This window comes from Cricetulus griseus, chromosome 4 (genome assembly GCF_003668045.3).
Source record: "Cricetulus griseus strain 17A/GY chromosome 4, alternate assembly CriGri-PICRH-1.0, whole genome shotgun sequence".
Taxonomy (NCBI): domain Eukaryota; kingdom Metazoa; phylum Chordata; class Mammalia; order Rodentia; family Cricetidae; genus Cricetulus; species Cricetulus griseus.
In genome coordinates this window covers 20,931,797-20,953,771 of record NC_048597.1, presented here as the reverse complement: position 1 = coordinate 20,953,771, position 21,975 = coordinate 20,931,797, and the positions used below count along the sequence as shown (strand labels likewise).

Sequence of the window (21,975 nt, the reverse complement as noted above, 5' to 3'; positions counted from 1 at the left end):
ATGGAATATTTTGGGAGTTTTGTTATGTATTTTTTTTTTGCCTCATTCATTTCAATCTCCCCAATATACCTTAGAAATAATTTGGTTTAGTTGAATAATTTTCACAGTGCTTTAGCTATATAACAATAAATCTTCTGCATATATGCTATGTTTGTTGCCTAGGTATATTAGGGGTCTTCTGAGAGTGGGAGTAGGGGGTGCCTGTGACTCCTTTGGCTGCTCTTGGGGTAAGCTAGCAGAAATGAAACATTTCAAAACAATTAAAAACAGTAAGTCATTGAAAAATACAGAAATCAATTTTTAGGATGAACTCCTCAGCTATATGAACTATTTATTCAACATGTTACTGTTAATTATATAAGTAAATTGGACTGGAGATATGGCTCAGTGGTTAAGTGCACTAGTGGCACTTCTGAGGTCCTTAGTTCAATTCCCAACAACCACATGGTGGCTCAAAATCATCTATAGTGGGATCTGGTTCCTTCTGGTGTGTGCAGATGAGCATGCAAACAGACCACTCATATACATGAAATAATAAATAAATATATATTTAATAACATCATATTTTACAATGTTCCTTCACTTGGTCCTCATCACTTGTAACTATTATCTATTAGAATCAATGAGACTTGGCAATGTTTGTTTGCTGCTTTGATTGGTTTTGTTCGTTTTAAAACAGTAAAACACAGTCTCACTGTGTAGTACACACTGGCCTAAAACTCACTGTGTCACTCAAGCTGGCGTCCAATTCATTATAGTTCCCCTGCCTCAGTATTTCACATGCTAGAATTATAGGCATGGATCTCTATGTCCCTCTTGGTATGGCAATATTAACATTACTGAAAAGATACAATTTTAAATTCATGTTTTGTGCTGTTGAACTTTCCATTATGCCATGATTACTCCCAACAATCTTATGAACTAGATATTGATATTAGTCTGATGTATCTTAAATGTGTATGTGAAAGGATAGAAATTAATATATGAAAATATTTAAAAACTTCCATAAACTTTCAGAGATCATGTATATGCATTAGTAGAATGTTCATGCTATTTCAGAAATACATTTTGACTAGATGTATCACTTGAAGTGAGATTACAGAAGGTTTGAGTGAAGGTGTGATAAAGATTTGCTAGATATCAAAGGCTCCCAAAGATAAAGATCTTTAGTTTATTGTGGCTTTGTTTGTCAGTGTATGCTAACTAGAAATTGAAAGAGCATTGACCTTCAGGAGATTCAGAATGAGGAGTCCCCAAAACAGCTAAACCACCCCTACTGCTTCATAGTAGCCCATGGGTAGCCCATGCCCAGGACTATTTTTAGAGGGATTTCCTTGCAATAAGGAAGAACAAATACGAGGCATACTCAGTGTGCTACTAAAAAAGAGTCAGAACTGGGAAGAATCCTGGAGACTGGTTTGTACTAGATGCAGCCTCCCCAGTTTGAACTCATTGATCATTAGACCGTAATGCATATAATTCTACAAAATAATGTTACCTACATGACAAAACTTGAGCATTGCCCCATGATGGGAGAAAGTGAGTGCTTGCTCTGACGTCCCCACAAATCAGTACTATGACCCTAGACAGTTCCCTGCACCTTGTTCTATGTGCTCAGTCAGTTAAATGAATAGTCAGCACCAGGCAAAGGCCTATATGTTGCCAGCTATTGGATTCTCACAACACAGCCCTAGAGAAAAATGTGATATCTTTTAAAATCTTGTGAAAAAAAAATTCGGAGACAGAGATCATAGGTAGCATGATATTTAAGTTGATGATCTCCAGGAGCTACAACCAAATGCGAATACTGAAAAAGAAATAGCAATAATTGTTGGTCTTAGCAAAATGAAAGTTACTCTCATGTGAAAGGCACAGGGATCCTTAATCCTGCTATGTAGGAAGATGAGGCTAATATAGTCTCCTGAGGAGCCATTGGTGTCAATAGCACCTGCAGGTGTTTGAATATCGGATCATCAAACTGAGACGTGTTTAAAACCTCCCCAGCAACCATGAGCCTGAAGTGAGGACAAGTTGAGAAGACATAACTTGAGAATGGGCACTTGCAAATGTCATTTGTGCTTAGAGAATGGATCCTTTTTATTACCAAATTCAGGCTGGAATGGGAAGAGAATAAAAGAGTCCCCCAACAGCAATTTTGACAGTCATCCTCTAGTAAGAAGGAGAATCAATGCTGTCCCAGTTCTGAAGCAGTCGTTAGTATTTCTATCTGGTTATATGTCTATCATCCGTGAGCAAGGTGACACAATGTTCATTGCTTTTCAGAAGTGGTGGACCATTTAGCAGACTGAACTGGCTACTGTCTGAATTAGTTTATCATTATACTAACTGAGATTAAACTGAACACTAGCTCAGAGCTGGTCAGCACATTTGGAAATAAAATTCATTTGTGAATTCTGAAAAAAACAAAAAGAAAGAAAGAAAGAATGAAAGGAAGAAAGAAGGAAGGAAGGAATGAATCAATTTAAGTAATCATTTCATTTCAGTTAGTGAATTGAAAAGCAAAAACGCCTGAGTGTTTATTATAATAGTAAAACAGTGAAATATATTCCTTTACTCTGAAACAGTCTTGTTATACAGACCAAGCTGGCTTCCCTTGTGTGATCCCTCTGTGGCTGCTTCTTATGCATTAGGATAATAGGCATGGACTACCATACCCAGCAGCTCCTATCATTTTGAGCAGGCATAAACTTACCAATTAAACAAAATAATAGGCTCCTGGTTCAATTTTCTTTGATGCTTTAAGTCTCTTACCTCGGACAGTGAGGGTAGCAGAGGCTTCCACTTTCCCCACCCGATTCTCAGCGATACACATATAGGTACCTTCATCTGTACTCATGGCCTTTTTAATTCTCAGGGTATAGTCATCTTTGATATCGTACCTGTGTAGAATAAGAACCAGAATTATTAAATAGCATTCTTTATAAAGCTATTGCATATAGATAGTAATCCTAACATATCTTTTTATATTGCATTTTATACACACAAACATCTAGCCACAAAATTACACTCATTTAGACGAAAATTACCCAAAAAGATCATTCATTTCATGACTGATGACTAGTTACTTGTCATTTACCCATTAATTTGATATTGTGCAAATTTTTATACTTTGAAACTATCAAAGGCAGGCTTTCCAATTTGTCCTGTCCTTGGTGAGTGTCCACTAATAAGGAAAATACTATACATATTTGCTTTGGATCGCTTGTGTTTTCATATTTTGTAAGTTAATCACACTGAATTTAATATGATTAATTTTAGGCATTATGAATACAAGAACTTAAAAGAGGATTATTAAAAGAGGATATATTTGTCTTCTAGTTTAAGAAGTTGACAAAATGAACATTGACTAAAAGAAGAAATAAGAGAAGTGTTTTTTGTTTGTTTTTTTGTTTTGTTTTGTTTTTTCCAAACAAAACCCTTATATGAACACCTGAAATGGACTTGGAAGCAATTTTTGGAAATGTGTAGATCAAGATCATTCATAATGATTCACTTCTGAAATTTAGAGAATGATAAATTCTTTCAAAATAAGTATACAACACACAACATTAACATGATTTTCCAGAAGGGAGTGGATTGCAATTGGGGTATATTCCTGTAAAATTCCAAGTTTAAAATTAGACAAACAAGAAAATAATGCAATACTATCAGATTTCCACTCTTGAGACATTTCCTCTCAATTTTCATTAATGATTTTCAAATATTATTTTTCTGGTAGCTTACACTACGATTTTGCACATCTTACACATGTTTCTAAAAATTGTTTTAGTTGATTCTGCATGTTGGATACTTGTTGGGACATTCTTTTTTTATTTTTTTTACTAATTGATACATATTTCTATCCTTGATCTCTCTCTCTCGCTTTAGGCCTGTGTTTGCTTGATTCCTTTTTGACAGGATTTCATGTGTCCCAGGCTCTCAAACTCACTAAGTCTTTGGTGGTTACTGGACTTCTGATGATTCTACTTGAGCTTCTTAAATGACCCCCATAACCTGCTGGTTTCAAAGAACACTCTAATTAGTTTTCTCTATGTCTAATATTAGTTTTAAAATCAACAACAAATAACAATAAAATTCTTGTCTCTACTAGTGACAGTTTTACTTTCTATACAGTAGCATGATAAAAAGCAATTTCTGTCTACCAGTTATGCTAGTGGCTTGGACCTTGCAAGCTCCTCTCTCTTTTAATCATGGTACTTACTTCTGTGATAACGTATTTACCTTGAGTTTTTTTCTATTTACTTTCTATTTTCTTAAGTCTTAAGAAAGCCTTATTCACTATCCATTCTTTGAAACCTTCCATAACTGCACCAAAAAGTAATACAGTTACTCCCCTTTTGAAATTCAGACATATGTTAATGATTCTGTACTTAAAAATACTTTTAGAGTTTTCATTGGTGTTTTTTTTCCAAGATGGGGGACTTCTTCTGTGTTTCAACAAATGTCTTCACCATACTTTTAGTCATAGAACTTCTAAAATTTATACAAGTCACTTAAAGCACAGCCTAAGGAACCCATTGGTCAACTTTTAACAACAGTGTCACTCTGTATTTCTAATGGTGGACAAAGTATTCAAATTCTTTGGGTATGAATTAGCCCATTAACAAAATTGTCCTAATAACTATGTCTGTTTCAACAGAATGAGTGTCAACTATAGCTGTAAAACACACAAAAACAGCATAACCAAGGAAATCATAATTCACGATAGCTATTTATTATACATACAAAGAACTCCAGAGATGTACAGTTAATGCCTTGTTTCCTGCTAATATGAATGGTATATAAATCTGAATGGTTTCAAGGCTGGTAGTTTCCTATGTTTATCTAAATGATGGCTTATATTTACAGTTTAAGATCCATTCTAAGCTAAGAAAGTACGAAAGAATAGCAATATAGAGGAAGATTTGCTGATTAAATGTATTATATAACAATATTAAAATAATATATAAATGCAGATAACTATAATCTCAGAAGTATCCTTTTGCTATATCATTGAGCAGAAACATACATCTGAGATAATTTCATATGCAAGAAAAATATTGTTATGCTTTCTGTTAAGCATTTACTTTATGTAGGCAACAATATGGTTTATTTTTACCTAAAAGTCCAGGTTACAGTCCCTCAATCACAAGAAGGCAGTTACAGAAGCAACAGGAGAGAGAACTGATCACATTACACCCATAGTCAGAAGAGAGCAAGAGCAGTCTATGTATGCGTGCCAGTGGTCAGTTTGTCAGTCCTTTGCATTCACACCAAGTGTGAGGATTGGGCGGTTCTTCCCACTTTATGTATTGTAAAATCACACAATCCCCACTAACAGGCCCACAGGCCAACCAGATGAAGACAATCCTTCATTGAGAGTCTTTTCCAACACTATTCTGGATTGTGTCAGGTGACAATAAAACCTAACCATTATACTTCCATTTAAGTTCTTTGTGGTCTAAATGCATTTCCACGTGTGACAGCAAGTCGATTAAACAACCTATAGAAAAATGCCTATTTCCTGTTGCAATTTTAAATAAAGGGCTGATTATGTTGTTGTCTGAGTATGAAAAAGAAACTGTGAGCCAAGACCATTATGGTTCTTTCTTATACTAGAGAGAGCCCACCTTTCTGTTTGATAGCTTTGCTGTTTCTTACACATGTGTATCAGGTAATGCATCGTGTTGATTACTCTGTGAGAGTTTTCAGAATCCCTCAAAGCTAACAGTATCCATACTATCCATACTTTTTTTAACAACCATAACTATAGGAACTTCACGATTATTTATCAATCTACATATAATAAGTTATTACACTTCTCTTATCAGAGATACTTCAGTTTGTTTGTAACTGTTGTTACTTAGTCTAGAATATATTATAAATAAGTAGAGTATTCTTTGATAAAAATCACTGATGGGCATAGTGAAATTTTATATACCTGTGACATATAGTAGCACTGCGTATGTCAATTAAAAACAGAAAAAAAGGATGAAAACTATATCTGATGAGGCAGTTTTACTACAAACGAGATGATTTTCATTGTGAAGTCTGCCTGGCTTTGACGCCTATGAAGGAAGCCATTGTTGCCAGGTTTGATTAATGACAGTTGTGCTATCCTGGCCTGTCAGGTGCTACTGTAGATGTACCTTATTTCATTTGAAATGAACCACTTCTGAAAAATACAACCCAATCAGATTTGGCCCCTGGACAACATGTGCTATCCTCACTGTACCGTGAATTCAGATTGATTGGTGACCAGCTGTGACAATGTAGGCACAGAAGCTCTCTCGTACTGCGTTATTTTTACCCCAAAGGGGAGGGGGAATAAAAAAAATGGAAAGGAAATTTAATTGTGTCAAAACCATAACCATCTGTTCAGCTAAACAATAAACAAAACAAAGTGAATTTACTTTAATGTTTAAAACAGTTTGTATAGAAGATACTGTCCATGTGTTTTGATATTTGATGATTAATACTAAAAATATCTCAAAAGAGAATATTACTGATTACTTTAGGAAACAAAATGCTACATCCTAAAAATCATTTCCCACTCTGCAGAAGGTAATTCATTATATTTCTTTATGTAGACCTGCTATCATACATAACAAACCTGGTATCATACAGAGTAGGAAGAAAATTTCTATAAATGAAAATATCAGGCAATACTTGGGAATTTTGTAGCATTACCAGTTTTCTCAATTCTTATTGTGTGATGTACATTGGACCTGTGTGATAGGAAGTTACCAGTTTTCTTACTCTTCTGAATATTAAAATATGGGCTCCATGGCTTTGATGGTGGGTATAGATTAAAAGGAATATAAACTAAATTTTGAGGATAATCTGGACTTTTCCCATGTTGAAAGTCTGTGTCTCTTCTCACTTTGTTTAGTTTGTGAAAGGATCCCTTCCACCAAACTTCCTGAATGACAATTCTCATCAAAACATCGGTTTTAATGGAAGAAAACTTATTCCTTCAACTTCTCTTCATTTTTAAAAAATCATTCACAATTTAATCTAAGATTTCTGGCTGAACTTCTGGGGCAAGTGTTTGTATTAACACTCAAAATTTTAGTATGCATCTGATTTTCTAAAAGTTAAAATAGCCAGTCATAAAACTATACATTTCTATGAACTATGCATTATTACGAACTATGAATCACTATGAACTATGAATTACTATGAATCAGGAATTACCCAATGTCAATGAAAGTAAATATTATTTTTTAAAATCTTCTTTTTTCGATTATGTGTAAGTTTCTGTTTGCATAATTTGGTGTGTATATGTGATTATCATGTCCAAGGAGACCATCTGATCCTCATGGAGTTGGAGTTAGAGGCTGTTATAAGCCACCCAAGGTGGATGTTGGAAACCAAACTCTGGTTCTTTGCAAGAACAGTATGTGCCTCTCTCCAGACCTTTTATTTTCTTTCTTTTTAAATTAAGAAAATTGAAAGTATTCTCATATATATATATATATATATATATATATATATATATATATATATATATCCAGTGAATCCAAAGAGCTAAAAATAGTCTATGTATTTTGGGGTGTTTGTGGAAGGAAAAGACCTTAATAATAGGTCTCTCACATTCAGTGAAATTTCACTAAGTACCTTTATGTATTAAAAACTATCAAATGGCATAGTGGTATATTGCCTTGCTTTCAACACAAGGATATTTTATTATATAAATCCCTTTTAATCTTATGAACTTATTAATTGGTTTGTAGGACTCAATCAAAAACATGTCTTTGAACAGTGTATGTACCATAGATAAAGAAACCAACCATTTAAAAGTAAGTGACAGGACTGGAGATGTAGACAGGGAAGATAACTCTCTAGTACATCCAAGGACTAGAGTTTGATCACCCACAAGTACTGTCCCTTTTTCTTCTAAGAAAACAAACTCTCAATGAGATTATTTATAAATTGCCTATATATTTTAGCCAAAGGGTTTATCTTCACTACTCTTTCCTTGAAAAAGTTACCCCTTATTAATTTTGAAAGAAGGAGGGATTGTGTAATTTTCCTAAATATAGCTGCTCATAGTTTCTTAGACAAATTCTTTCATGAATAAGACTTGAACATATTAAAATTGTGTAAGTACTTCTGGAAATCTAAATCATGTACAATTCTTTTCATTTTTTAATGTGCATTGGCATGAGGCTCAGATCTCCTGGTTAAAAGTAGTTGTGAGCTGCCATATGGATTCTGGGAATTGAACTCAGGTCCTCTGGAAAAGCAGCCAATGCTCTTAACCACTGAGCATCTCTCCAGCCACTTCATGTGCAATTCTTAATCTGTAATATTCAAGGAGAACATAAAGGCAATGTCTTATATCACATGACTAATACTGGGCTTCTATTTGGTGACCAAAGATCAAGCCACTTTCTACAAGGCAAATGATATCATGGTCATTTGATCTGCAATTATTATGTATGCTATTCATTTAGTAATTATGTCACAATTCTGGATGAGTAATATAAGAAAATATAAAGAATGACTACCCATACTAAAAACGTTGATTATCATAGAATTAATTGCAAAAGGTAACTTAAACTCTAGGTTTACTCAAACACATCAAGAAACTGTAAAATACAAGGTCACTCATGATTGAACTTTGTTTTATTATGAAATCTCCAGCAGGGATATCTAATATGCAGCCCACATGCCATGTGTTCCTCAAAATAGCTATTAATGTGGTTCAACACAAAACTGCACATTTTGAATATTACGAGATTTTTTTAGTTCTTAAAAGACTTTGCAATTGGTAGAATACAGCACTGTGTTACCACATGCATGCTGTAATTTTAAAAAGCAGCACGTGGGAATAGACACCATGGCACAGAGTTTGGGTGGAAAAGATTGTTATTGGGGGAAAGTGAATGGGAACGGGTGTTCAGGAGGAGACAGGGGGAGACTGGCCTCTGGGGACAGCAATGGGAATAGAGAAGAGAGGCAGGGGTGAGGGAAGAGAGAGAAGGAGAGACAGAGATAGTCAGAGAAGCAGAGAGAATGAGAGAAAGAGAAAGATGGGAGGTGGGCAGAGCTCTTTTAAAAGAGAACATAGTGAATGTGCACAGGTGGTGCTCTTAGTGGCTGCAGCTGAGGGCGTGTCCTGTCAGAACCCCCAAGGACAGGGCAGTAGAGATGCTGAATACTAACAATGCATACAAAGAAATGCCTGTGAAACACAAAACTTAAAATCTTATTTATCCAATTAACCTAATTATATTTTAGCTAACATTTAAAGCTAGGAAATTTTTCTAAAAGCTACACTTGTCACTTCCAAATTCTAGTGTTGGGTGATTTCCTCCTATCACTCAATTTAACCATGGAGGATCCCTATTTTAAAAAGTACCCTCTTATTCATGGCTTCCCTTTACACACTTTCATTTATGATCATCCTTGTCCATCAATCAGAAAGAAGTAGAAAGAATGAGGGAGATAGATAGTTGGTAGATAGAAAGATAGATAGATAGGTAGATACAGATAAATAGATGATAGATGAGAGGAAGAAAAGAAAGACAAACTACTTTTACTAGCATGCTATCTATGGTAGTTCTTTTTATTTTTAGTTGTTTTTTTTATCTGTCATTGGTCCCTATCCCTATTTCTAAATTTAAATTTACCAAGGGTGTATCTGCATACATAATCACAGTGCATAAAAAATTCCTTGTTACTAGGGTTTTCAGATACACAGATAAGGGAGGCTTCTAAAACTGCTCCCCCTTTTTGTACATCCAGGAGAAGCAAGACATTTTCTAACTACAAAGCTGTGTGAAAATAAACAAGACACAATGTTTAAAACATCCACATTGAGAAACTGCAGTTGACTGCCTGACAAAGTACAGATTTTGGCTCATAGTGTAACAAGGTCAAGTAGAGCAGCATTGTACAACTGTCAAGGTCCTGGGTTTTGACCACTGAAGAGATACATTCTATCTCTTTCTGCAATTCTGCAAATAAGCTATTTCCCAGCTGGGCCTTTTCCAAAAGGCCAAACCATGCAGTCACTCAAACAAGAACTCCCTAAATACTTGTTTTCTCTGGTGAGAATTGAACTCCGAGCTTCAAGAATGGTAGGGAAGTATCCACCACTGAACTAACCCCAAGTCCTCCTACTGGACATCATAATCTGCCATCTATGGCTTTATGGATCCCTGCCCCCCTGGCTCCTGATATAATGGGAGACATTTAAGTCTTCCAGGCATCAATTTTCAGTGTAAGTTTGTGGTTAACTACTATGTTCACAGCCTGCAGCTCTCAGCAATCACTCCTGCCCATCTTCTCTTGTCATCTCACTCTTATTTTTGACCTCCTGCAAAAACTCCTCTGATTTCTGAACAACCTCCAACCCTGTCTATAAAACTTGTTTCTCTCCCACCTCCCCAAATATATCTTCCCAATACCATAAAGGGAATCTATCTCTTTCTTAATGGCTGGCTCTCTAGCCTAGAGGTGGACAAGAAAAGTGAAGTCTGCTCCAACCTAGACATTCCAGACAACCCGTGTCTGGACACAAAATACTAAGCAAATATTTTAAATGAAATAATGTACTATATCACAAATAAAATATTAAAGTAGAACAAAACATAATTTGATTGAATTAAAGCTTATGTTACCTGTGGATATTCCTCCTCTTTAAGATAATTTAGTAACCAATAGTGCCTATTTTACAGGGCTATTGAAATTTTACTGTAAAAATGACAAACATTTCAAAATTAGGAAAGCATGTTGAAACGAAGTTGTAGAAGCAGGTTCAAATATTCTTTCATTTAGAAATAGTTACCCAATTGGCTTAAATTCTAAGATAATTTGATTTTACAATAAGACTAGAATGAGAAGCATCCTATTTGGAACATTGGATTTACCTCACAGTCAGATATTTGGCAAGAAAGTAACCTCGACTCTCAAACCTTTTAGAAGAGGATCTTAGGGATCCTCTTCTAAATTCCATGCAAACCAATTGTGCTCACCAATCTGTTTTGATATGGGGTCCTATGCTTGCACTCTCTGAGATGTGAGTGGCACAGAAGCAACTCCTGACATGCTTACCAGTGAGCACCTCTGAGCTAAGGAGGGCGTGGCATTGTTGCTGTGGGATGTTTAGTCTGAGGAATGCTCTGGAAAAACAGAAAGATTCTCTCAGCTTTTTCTTTTATACTAGAAAATATGAGTGTGGAATACTTTGGAAATTTGAGATGTCCAGAAAGGGGGCACTTCTGACAACTAGTTCTATCAAGTATCTTGTTCTTTGAAAATCTGATTGAAAATGCAAATTTAGAGCTGTGTCTAATTAGGGTGACTAGTTTCATCAACTTAGCAATGATTCAATGGGTAAAGCAAAGCTTTGCCTTATCTACAAAATAGTCAAAATTTATTTATTTCATGGCATTAGTGAAGCAATGTACCTGCTATTAGAGTGTTTTCTAGATGTGAAAGGGAAGCAGCAGCATCCATGAAATAACAAAATGACCACATAAACAAGATCTGTACATGACAGCATTGACTGATGGGCCAATATGGAAGGTGAAATTTTCAGGAGGTCCCAACCCTAGAAGAAGAACTAAGTTGCTGAGAGAGGGAAATTAGTTTTCTCTAGGGACAAGAATAAATATACATATGATAAATGAACTCAGTGAGTATTGTATATTTATGCATGTATGTATGTATATATAAACATACCTATAAACACATATGTAAATAACCATTAAAATGAAGTCATGGATTTGAAAGTATGTTGGAAGGTACATGGGAACAGGTGAAGGGAGAAAAGTAAGAATGGTAATTGCATAAATACAATAATCATGACTAATATTCTCAAAACATTGAAATATTTAAATTAAGAAAATTAATATATGCAAAATTGTACTCATTCTGTAGCATTAGTGAACCAAAATGCCTGCACATATTAAACAGTGCCAGGTTTATTAACATAAATCCTACTGTGTTGTTATTTGTTCATCTCAAATGATTCAAACTTCTAAATGAGAAAAGACTATTTGGAATATGCTCACTTGAGTTGTAGTCTATTGTACCTGCCCTAAGTATCAAATAAAATTCAAACTCAGCATGGTGGTATATATTGTAATCTAGGATTCAGGAGTAGAGCCAAATTAGGAGTAATAAACCACTCATAATAAACTATAGGCCAACCTAGTCTGTTTTGGAGACTCTGTCTCAAATAGAAAACAAAACAAATGTTTAAATATCATTTGACCAATCCTATTTTGTATTTCCTGCTGTCTTAGATTTTCTTAATTTTAGAACTATTGTTACTTTAATTTTAACTTATTCTTTGCCGTGGGTATGCCCTGTTGCTAGGAGGCATTTTTGAAGCATCCTTGGCCTCTCCCCATGAAATGTCAGGAGCATCCAATGGAAGTTTACCCTAAAGCATTATCCAATAGCTCCTGGGGAGTTGGAGAAACAAATTTCCCCCATTTGAGAAGCCACTGAACAGGTTAGGATACTTGTGATTTCAAATGAATGCATAAGAATTAGTTGGGCAGACAGATTTTAAAAAATACCGTAATGAGTTCAGCATTATTTTTATTTAGTAATAAGTGAAGGCCAAAAATAAAGAACACCAACAATTGTTAAATATGACATGGAATGCACAGTATTCCACTTATGAGATGGAAAATGAGCTTCAGCTTTTATTATCAGAAATAACAACAGGGACTTTGCAACTTGGCCACATGTTGGCCATCCAACCCTGAGCATTTTCTTCACTATCTCTAAAATTCAGGGCTTTCTTCTTCAAGGTTCTTCAAAAACATCAGTTCTAAGCTATATATTTCCCAGTGCAAAGCAGAAGGCCATCAAAAACTTTAATTTTAATCAGTAGGGTTTCTTATTTTAAACTATATATATTCCATAAAATATTACTGGATAAAGTGGTTGAGAGAGTGGGCATTGCAAATGATGATTCTGCATTCCAAATCCCTAACAACCAATTAAACTTACATCTCCATTTCTTATTTGTAAATTATGGATGGCAACACTTGTTTGCTGCTTGACGTAAATTTTGAAAGATAAATGAACTACTCCTATGTAAAGCACTTGTAAATATTAACTAATACTCCTATAGTTTGTATTTTTCCTATTCCAACTTCTCGGAAACTAAGAAGTTATCTTACCATATATGACATACCATGATCAAATTGCTACATTTTCCTTCAATAAAGCCACTGTTTGCAACTAACATCAACTCCACCTCAAATTTTAAAGCATAAATTATCACTATAGAGTTATAGATGGTTATAGTGGTTAATTATGATTATTAATTGTTTATTTCTTTTTATTAATTTTTCATTTCATAAGTTGACTGGACTTAGAATCACTAAGGAAACTCCCAGGGCATGACTGGAAAGAACTTACTGAATTAGTTTAATTGAAGTGAGAAACCCACTCTAAATTGGGCACCCCACCCATGGGTTGATGTCTTGAATAAAAGTAAGAGGTGATCTAAATGCCAGCATTTATCTCTTCATTTCCTGGCTGTGAATGTAATGCGATCAGCTGTCTTACATTCCTGATTTGTGACTTCCCACCCTGATGGGCCAGATCCTGAAATTCTGAGCCCAAATAAACACTTTTTCCTTAAGGTGCTTTTGTCATTTGACTTCTCTGTTTAAACACAAGAAAATATCAGAAATACTTTCAATAAATTCAAATGTGTCTTGGGTATTATGTTAAACAGTGGAGATGAACTGTAAACTCCCAATGAGCAATAAAAGTCTCTAGCTCTCTGCTTGCATATCTAAGACTTTGTGATTCTTCTAGTAACTATTTCTTCCATACCTGATGGTTTCTCTTTATGTATATTTCTTGATAAAATTTTGGGAAGAATAAGAATTGTATTAGCAAAAAAATTTGAAAGGATAATTTTATCCTAAATTGTGCAAATAACAATTTAGAAAGACCTGTACATGTTACCACATTTATACAGATGATAATATTTATTTCATAGAGTTGTGATGTGGACATTGAAGTCAAATCAAGTGAATGCTAAATCTGTGCTTAAGTAATAACAGCACAAGCAAAATTTATTATTATCATCATTAGATCTTATGGGAAAGATAAATGTAATAAAACAGTTTTAACCTTTATTGGAATGTTTCTAGAGAAGACTAAGCAACAAGTACCAAGCAAAATACTTCATGCTTAATATTGCTACTTGCACAGGAGCTGCACACATCCAACAAAACAAACATGAAAACAGAAAGTAAATTAGTTGGGAGGAGGCAGAGGATTAGCAGGATTGCACAAAGGACAAGAGAGGATAATGGGGGTGAATAGAGTTCTATGTGTTGTTTACATATATGAAATCTATAAAATGAAAAATTAATGAAAGGAAATAAACAATTCTTCTATGATCTGTGAATTGATCACAATGTCAATATGAATTATTACAATTATTACCTCCTGAAAATTTACATTACAGCTTCATGTTATAATTCAAACTACATAAAACAACAATAGAAATAAGTAAGAGATGTGTATTAAGAAAACCCTTAGGGATATTACAAGTCATTCAAGCGATTCTGACCATAAATTGCATTTGGAAGACTTGTGTGAAAATACTTAACTCAACAATGTTCTCCTAAAATGCTGTATACAGTTAAGAAAATAACATAGGAACCAACCGGGGCAAGTGTCTCTAACATAAAAGATCAATTCACCTGTGATGCTGTGTATGTCCTGAAGAACTGCAGTCTCTGTCTCGTCCTAGCTATAGTCCTAGTCTTGTTACCCCGTTCCTCATGTCAGCCAAACTGAAGGCTCTGATGTGTCAGACTTTGATAGAAGAACCACAACCACTGTGGCTTCCATGATGGGTGAAAGCCACCTGTCAATGCCAGGTGGCACTCAGACTGATCCTCTTGCTCTGAGCACTGGCACCTGGTCTTGGCTCAGCCCACACACAGCACAAGGGCTGCCAGTTAATGCCCATCAGAGCTTCTCTTGACTTCAATGCACTTCATATCCTGAGTTTGTTCCAGCTTGAGAGTTGACAGCTGGCCAAAGCAAAGAATGGATGCCAGGGCCAGCATTGGTCCTAGGCTGAGATTCTCAACAGATGGGCCAGTGTGGTCACAGGACCAGGCACCACACTCTCCCACCCTAGGTGGCAATTAGTTTTATGTTGACAGTAACTATTAGCACCTATTTGATGAAAACACAGGAAAGTTTCCATCATGGCAAAAATGGAGGTTTCCAATTAATCCAGTATGTAAACACAGTATCCGACTTCAGTTTCCAAGAAGGCTATGTGCACTATTCCAAGATTAATTTTTCCCAATATTTGTGTGTAGCTTTAGAAACTTCTCTAAAAATCACCTCAAGTGTTCCCCTATATATCCATACATATTATATATATATATATATATATATATATATATATATATATATATTCATAAGCATGAATTTTAAACCAATTACCTAATTGGGTTGAGTTACAAAACAATTATTAACACAAAAACTATGAAAAATAGTTTGGAATATTGATTTCAGGTTGGGAACATTCTACACTTCTTTCTTTCAATAATACCAATGTATGATGTTGGAAACTAAATTATCATAAAATCGTATTTCTGTATGTCTCAAATAAGAGTCATATTATGCTGTGACACCACCCCTTAACATGACAGCTCTGCTGTAAGAGAGAATCTTTTAGTAGCACTTATGGCACCTGGCAAGTTCTCTTATGTCTTCTTAAGGGAGTTTTACCATTCTCATTGCAAGCATAAAAACAACAGTTCAGTGGAACACCTGGAATATGGTGATCCCAACTGAAAATCTGATAGCATTGGGAGTGGGGCCTAATATTAGAGGAGGTACAATCTCCCAGACATAGAAAAAAGAAAAAAAGAAAAGAAAAGGTAGTGATTTCCAGGCCTGGCAAAGTGGCTGATAATATTTACCAACGAGTCTATATTAATTCAAAGCAAAGGTGATATCTGTTAAATAAGTAATACTTAGTGATTTGTAGATACTTTCTAACCAGATCTAAAAGAACATGGAATTGACAGAGATTGAATATTCTTTATTTTTCATCGTTATTCCTCTTTGTCTTAACTCAGGAAATGGTACTAATAGCACTTTCTGTGTTTAACCACTGCACAGTGTTTACAGTGCTTTGAAAGAATATCATTTCATAATCTCTCAGTTAGAACCTGCCAAAGAAGAAGGTAAACCAATAACTACATCACACTCCTGTTCTGTATCTTCAGGATGTGAAACACATGGGTTAAATAGATTCTCCAAGGTCATAATCCTTCTTATTGGTAAAGAAATCTGTCAAGCATCCTTGTCAGAAGATAGAGAGAATCAAAGACACATTCAATCAAACACAGTCAGAACAAGGCCTCCAAACCCACAACCTGGACAACAGACTACCTGTTATTAGGCTGTTGGCACTGGCACAAAATAATATTCCATGATAATTTCCCCTTACAGTTTGCAAGTTTCTTTTTCCAGAAAGAAGTGGGTAAAATACTTATTTAACACCAAAGACAATTTTGATTTACATTTTTCCTTGTTCATCTGGCTCATGGGGACAGATTTTTTTTGGACAATGTTTGGTAGACATTGTTTTTCATGTGTTCCTAGTATTCCTTATCTTTTTCTAAAATGGTTCTATCTAACTGACCAATCTCCACTAGGCAGTCTCATCAAAATGGGTATTTATCCGGAGCACAAATCACCACATGTCCTTGAGGAGCATGAGGACAACAGATCTCCACAGCAAGGTAGCTGAGCACCTGGTCAGCATCCACTGCATCCAAGCAGCACCCACTCTAAACAATAGAGCTTCCAGACAATTAGTACAGGGGACATTTTTCTGGGCTAACTCTAAAGAGCCTCTTTGTTCAAAATTGCACAAAAAGGTGGTTATAAGTGGCTCTATTCAGGCTCTCTCCTGAAGGGATCATATCTTTCTGTGAGTCTCACATTCCATGGAACTGAGAATGCTGCAAAGTCTCTCTTAAAATAGACTTCAGAAAAAATAGACTTCAGAAAAGGAACTTGTCAGTGGGCTGAAGAAAATTGATAGAATTGTGCACTATATTTCTTAAAATGCTTATTCTGTAGGCCCTTTTCTGTTTTATGAAATATTCATGAATTACCTACACTATATGGAAGCCATCAACTACACTTAGAAGTGGCAGACATACATAAGAATGTAAATGGCATACTTTATTTCTCTTTTTTCCCTCCCACAGAAAAGCGATTATGAACACTCCTTTCTACTATGGATCCTGGCTGAGGAAGTTAGTGTCACTTTAGAGTTAGTTTAGGAAACAAAATAAATAAAAATGGAAGAAAAATTGGGGAGCTAACTACTAGCAACACAGTGAAAATCATATGAATGATGAAACATGGTGAATGCTCAATTACTATTTTTTGATAACAACTTGAAACTCAGACTGTAGTTTAATGTTTAGAGATGAGATCATAGTTAGGATAGTCTCTCTTCCTTTTATCAAAATTTTAAGGAGCTTTTAGAATTCTCCATCCCACTGTTAGATTGAATAGAATGTTGGAGTAAATGCTAGTCCGTTTTGTTCTTATTTCTTCGTACATAAGCATGTGATATTTGCTCCTTTGTTGGCTTATAATATACTCATAGTTTGCAGCATATGAATTTTTGGTGTACTCTTTTTGATAATATATTTATCTTACAGTGTTAGATGACACAGAATGGTTTACTGCCCTCTCCAATTCAATATCTAGCAACTTCTACCACATAAAATACTTGTGAAAACATATATTAAAGCATTTGATCATCAAAGAATACTAATAATCGCAAAAGTCTAGGGTCATGTGACATATAGGGATGCAGCCCTGAGAAGAGAGAGTTGTATCTCAGCTTTGTGGCTTTGAAGTATTCAGTATGCAAATGGTTGGTTGCCCATACTGCCTTGTCTCATTAACCTCAATTCAAAGAAGGCAGAAACCACCGCTGGCACTCGGCTTTAAAGAACTACTTTGGAAACTTGATGAGAACAGAGAACAATCAATAAATTGTTGCGTCTATATAAATTACACAGCTGAAAATGTGTTATGAGAAATTAAAACTATGACATACTCTGAAGGACCTTCCCTTTTTTTACCTTCTCATTTTCTTTGTGTATTCCTGTGTAAAAATCTTGTCTTTAAAATAAAAGAAAGTAGTCAGGTGTGTTGTGGCAGATTTGTAATCCCAGCCCTGTAAAGGTGAAGGCAAGAAGGTCACAACCTGAGGCTGGCCTTGGGTACCCAGTGGAATTTAAAAAGTCAGCCTGGGCTACATGAGACATTTCTTTAAAAATCCTGTTTTTATTATTTATTTGTGTGTGTGTGAGAGAGAGAGAGAGACAGAGTGAGGGTGTGTGTGTGTGTGTGTGTGTGTGTGTGTGTGTGTGTGTGTGGTGTCTGTGGAAGCTAGAAATAGTTTTCAGATCCCTTGAAGCTAGAGTTGCAGTTGCCTGTCATCCAATGTGGGTGACTGAACTGAAGCTCTCTCTAAGACAAACCACCAAGCCATCTTTCTGGCCTTACAGTATCGTTTTCTTTCAACTCATTATTGGGACCCTCTTGAAAAACATACACTGATGATTTTTATAGGCATAAAAAAAACAGTGAAATTTTTCCTTCTGATAGTCAGTTGTGATCTAGGATCTTTAGTTGTTTCTCCCAGAAATTACTACCTTCTGCTAAACAGACACAACGTAGGATACCTTTTAACTTTGACTCTATGGAAAATGATTACATTAAGTAGCATTTCTCTGTTTTGGGCATTGGATTATTGTTAGACTTGCCATGTTTCCTATCTCAATAAGACATTCAAGTTGTAAAAATGTAGTAATAATATTTCAACTCTACAAAAATGTGTTGTTAATATCATTAAAATTGTTTATAGAGAAAACTTATGAGGTTAAAGCTAAACAAAATTAATGGACATATTGTTACTATTTTAAAAATATGCTCACTAAAATGAATTAAGCTAAGGTAGAAATGCTCCCTAAATTCATCTTTGCCACTGAAAAGGTGCAGATCACTTCCTTCTGTCTTGAAGGTTCAAATAGCTATCACAGCATTTTAAACATGAAAAGCTTCCCTTGTCTCCAAAGGAAAATAGTCACATATTCCTTACATAGTAATTACAGGCTATGCAGCTGCCCCTCCAAAGTTTTACTATAAATGTGTCAAGCCTGTACCACTAAACAAACTCTATTTAGAATTCATTAAACATTAAGCCAAATAAATGTCATCCACCACACCAATTACATACAAAGGAACAATAGACATCTCCCTACTTTGAGACCTAAAAATGTAATGGAATCAATGTTGTTTACTTGGTCTGTGTCTTGCTGAAAAGCATGACTGTTATCCTTCCCCAAGTTGAGAGGTCTCTTTGCCTTTCATTTTCAAGTAAGACTTATGCTAATAGGCATAATATCAAGACTGAATAAGTTCCTTTGAAATATCATTTGAGTTTGAGAAGTAAAGAAAAAGTGTCTGGCTTCCATCAGGATAAAAATATTCATCAATTTGCATGTTTTAGCTCTCTAGCATAATGATTTAAAGCTAACATGTCCAATTGTGTAATGGATTAAAAATATTTAACTAGTCAAACAAGTACTGTAATAGTATAATCCCAGTAGGAAGAGACTAAAGGACAGAAATATGGAAATATTTTGAAAAAAGCAGTATGAGTTTCCTCATATTTTAACTGTACCTATTGAAAATGTAGTTTATATAGTTCTGCTTGATTTTTCACAAGTTACCTGAACTTTGAAGCAAGTGACTTTTTACAATACTTGGAAAAAAGAGGAGATACTAAAGTTGTCATATTTATCACTTAACATGTAATAAATTGGGAAAATAATACTAGTCTTAAATTTTTCTTTCTTCATTCAAAAAGGCACAGTAAAATTCAATATAATCTCTTGACTTTCAAGCATGTATTTTTATCTCAACTTAATTCATGTAACAATTATAGTACACATTTATGAAAGCAAAAGAATCAGTTAAAATGAGAAGTTAGCATACAAAATAAAATGAAATTTTAAAAAACTCAACAAGACCAAGGCAGGCAGGCTTAGTGTCTGCCAAAGACTGTCAATCCAGGACCTCAAAGTCTATGGTTCCAAGCAAATAAATATCTTGGGTTGATCTCTTGAGCAGAATAAGACAATAATAAAATTGGATTAAATCTAAAACATGTTTAGCCTGTATTTAATTATTTCAACATTTTCCATCAGGTGTTACAAATATTTCCTAGATATTAGACATAAGTGAAAGTGGGTTCAAGATGCACAAGGATATAAAGGTATTGGTTTATTTATTTTGCTTCTATCTCTCTATCACTAGGATGAAGGCTTGGTGTAGCAACCTGCTTTAAAAAGTCTTTAACAGAAAAAAAAATAGAAAATAGAAACAATCAGGTTATTTGCATTAAAGATGATAAGCAATTTTAGATATTTTGGAAATAGTGCAATGGAGAGAGACTGGGATTGTTGAAGAAGAGTGAGGTAATGAAAGACCTATCTTCAAATAAGTGCCATGAACTCCCTGAGGACAACCCTCCTGGGGAGTCATCTAATGAACTTGTTGCCCTCTGTTTTAGGCAAGTCCATAAAGTCAGCTATACCATCAGCCTTTTGGATTGATCCTCTGGTCATTCAAGGAAGGCGTTGCAGATTAAACTTCATAAAAACAGGGCACACAATGAGGGACAATTGTGCACAAGTGGCCATGAATTCAAGCAGCCATTAACAAACATACAAGAAGCCCTGAGAAAGATAAAGATCTCAGGAATGTGTGGTATTTGGGTATGATATATAGATCAGGCATTGATGTGGATTTCCATTGAATGAGTGACATCCTAAGTCTGTGATATGCACACAGTAGGCATGATTCCCAACAACAACAACAACAACAAAAAAATCACATGTCTGAAGCTATCCAATATGTAAAGGATTTGGGGTAGTGGATCCATGAATGTTGGTGATCCAAACATCCTTCCAGGTGATAGACCTACCTTCCTCTTGGCAAGTCTGCATCATCCTTTTTCCACCGCACAGTTGGCTGTGGATCTCCCTGGACCTGACAACGGAATTCTACTGCCTCTTCTTCTAGCACCACCTGGTTAATTGGCCTCCTGAGAAACGTGGGTCGTTCTTGGGGAGAAAAAAAAAGGAAAAAGAAACAAATTGGTAAAACTAAATGAGGCTTGCATGATTTGTGAAAACAAATCATTGAAAACAAATCAAAAGATATGTAGTTTATTCATAGTATACATAGACTTAGTTCTATCTCTTACCTGTATCAGATAACGACTTGTCAATCTAATATCATTAAATGGAAAGACCTTTTTGAACATAAGTATAAACATGGTTTGTGAATGAGACTGTATAATTTCTGGGAAAAGAGATGAAGTTGAAATCCAGTGGATTCTAAAGCCCAAATAAGTGAAATGATTAAAAAACAAACAAAACAAAAACTCCACTAAATTATAAACAGGGAGTTTAAAATGATTATTCTATTATCATTGTTCACAGAGGGAAATTAAATGATAAAGCTGGTGAAACATATTTTAAAAGTAATAAATATTCATGATGTAATCATCGATAGCATTCCAGGAAAACACTACACTTTCAGAAATATTCTCCACTATTTTAAACTTGATATACTACTTTATAAAGACCCAATTCCTTTATCAATATTTTTAATTCATGTATTGAAAGCCATCTAACATTTTTAAAATACAGACACTGTACTTTGTCAATTATTTATCACTCTACATAATTTTCTTTGGTATTGTCTTTTAGTGTTTCAGTCTTTTAAGTCTACATTTTTAATTATATTCTAGCACTTTTCTATATAAGAGGAAAAAACATTCCTAATTACAAGGGCCTCATCAACCAAAGGATATATGAGACAAAATATAGTTTATCCCTCCAAACAATTACA

The 21,975-nt window shown here is 34.9% G+C and overlaps 1 protein-coding gene across 6 annotated transcripts in view; it reads right to left on the bottom strand.

Annotated features, from left to right (window-relative positions):
• Robo2 (roundabout guidance receptor 2) overlaps window positions 1-21,975 on the bottom strand; it is a 482,486-nt gene that overhangs the window by 114,545 nt on the left and 345,966 nt on the right. For all 6 annotated transcript variants that reach the window (XM_027412411.2, XM_027412408.2, XM_027412409.2 and 3 more), the window contains 2 exons: window positions 21,044-21,182; window positions 2,773-2,900 (listed from right to left, as the gene is read on the bottom strand). In XM_027412411.2, coding sequence (XP_027268212.1) covers window positions 2,773-2,900; window positions 21,044-21,182 — 267 coding nt within the window. The remainder of the gene's footprint in view (window positions 1-2,772; window positions 2,901-21,043; window positions 21,183-21,975) is intronic.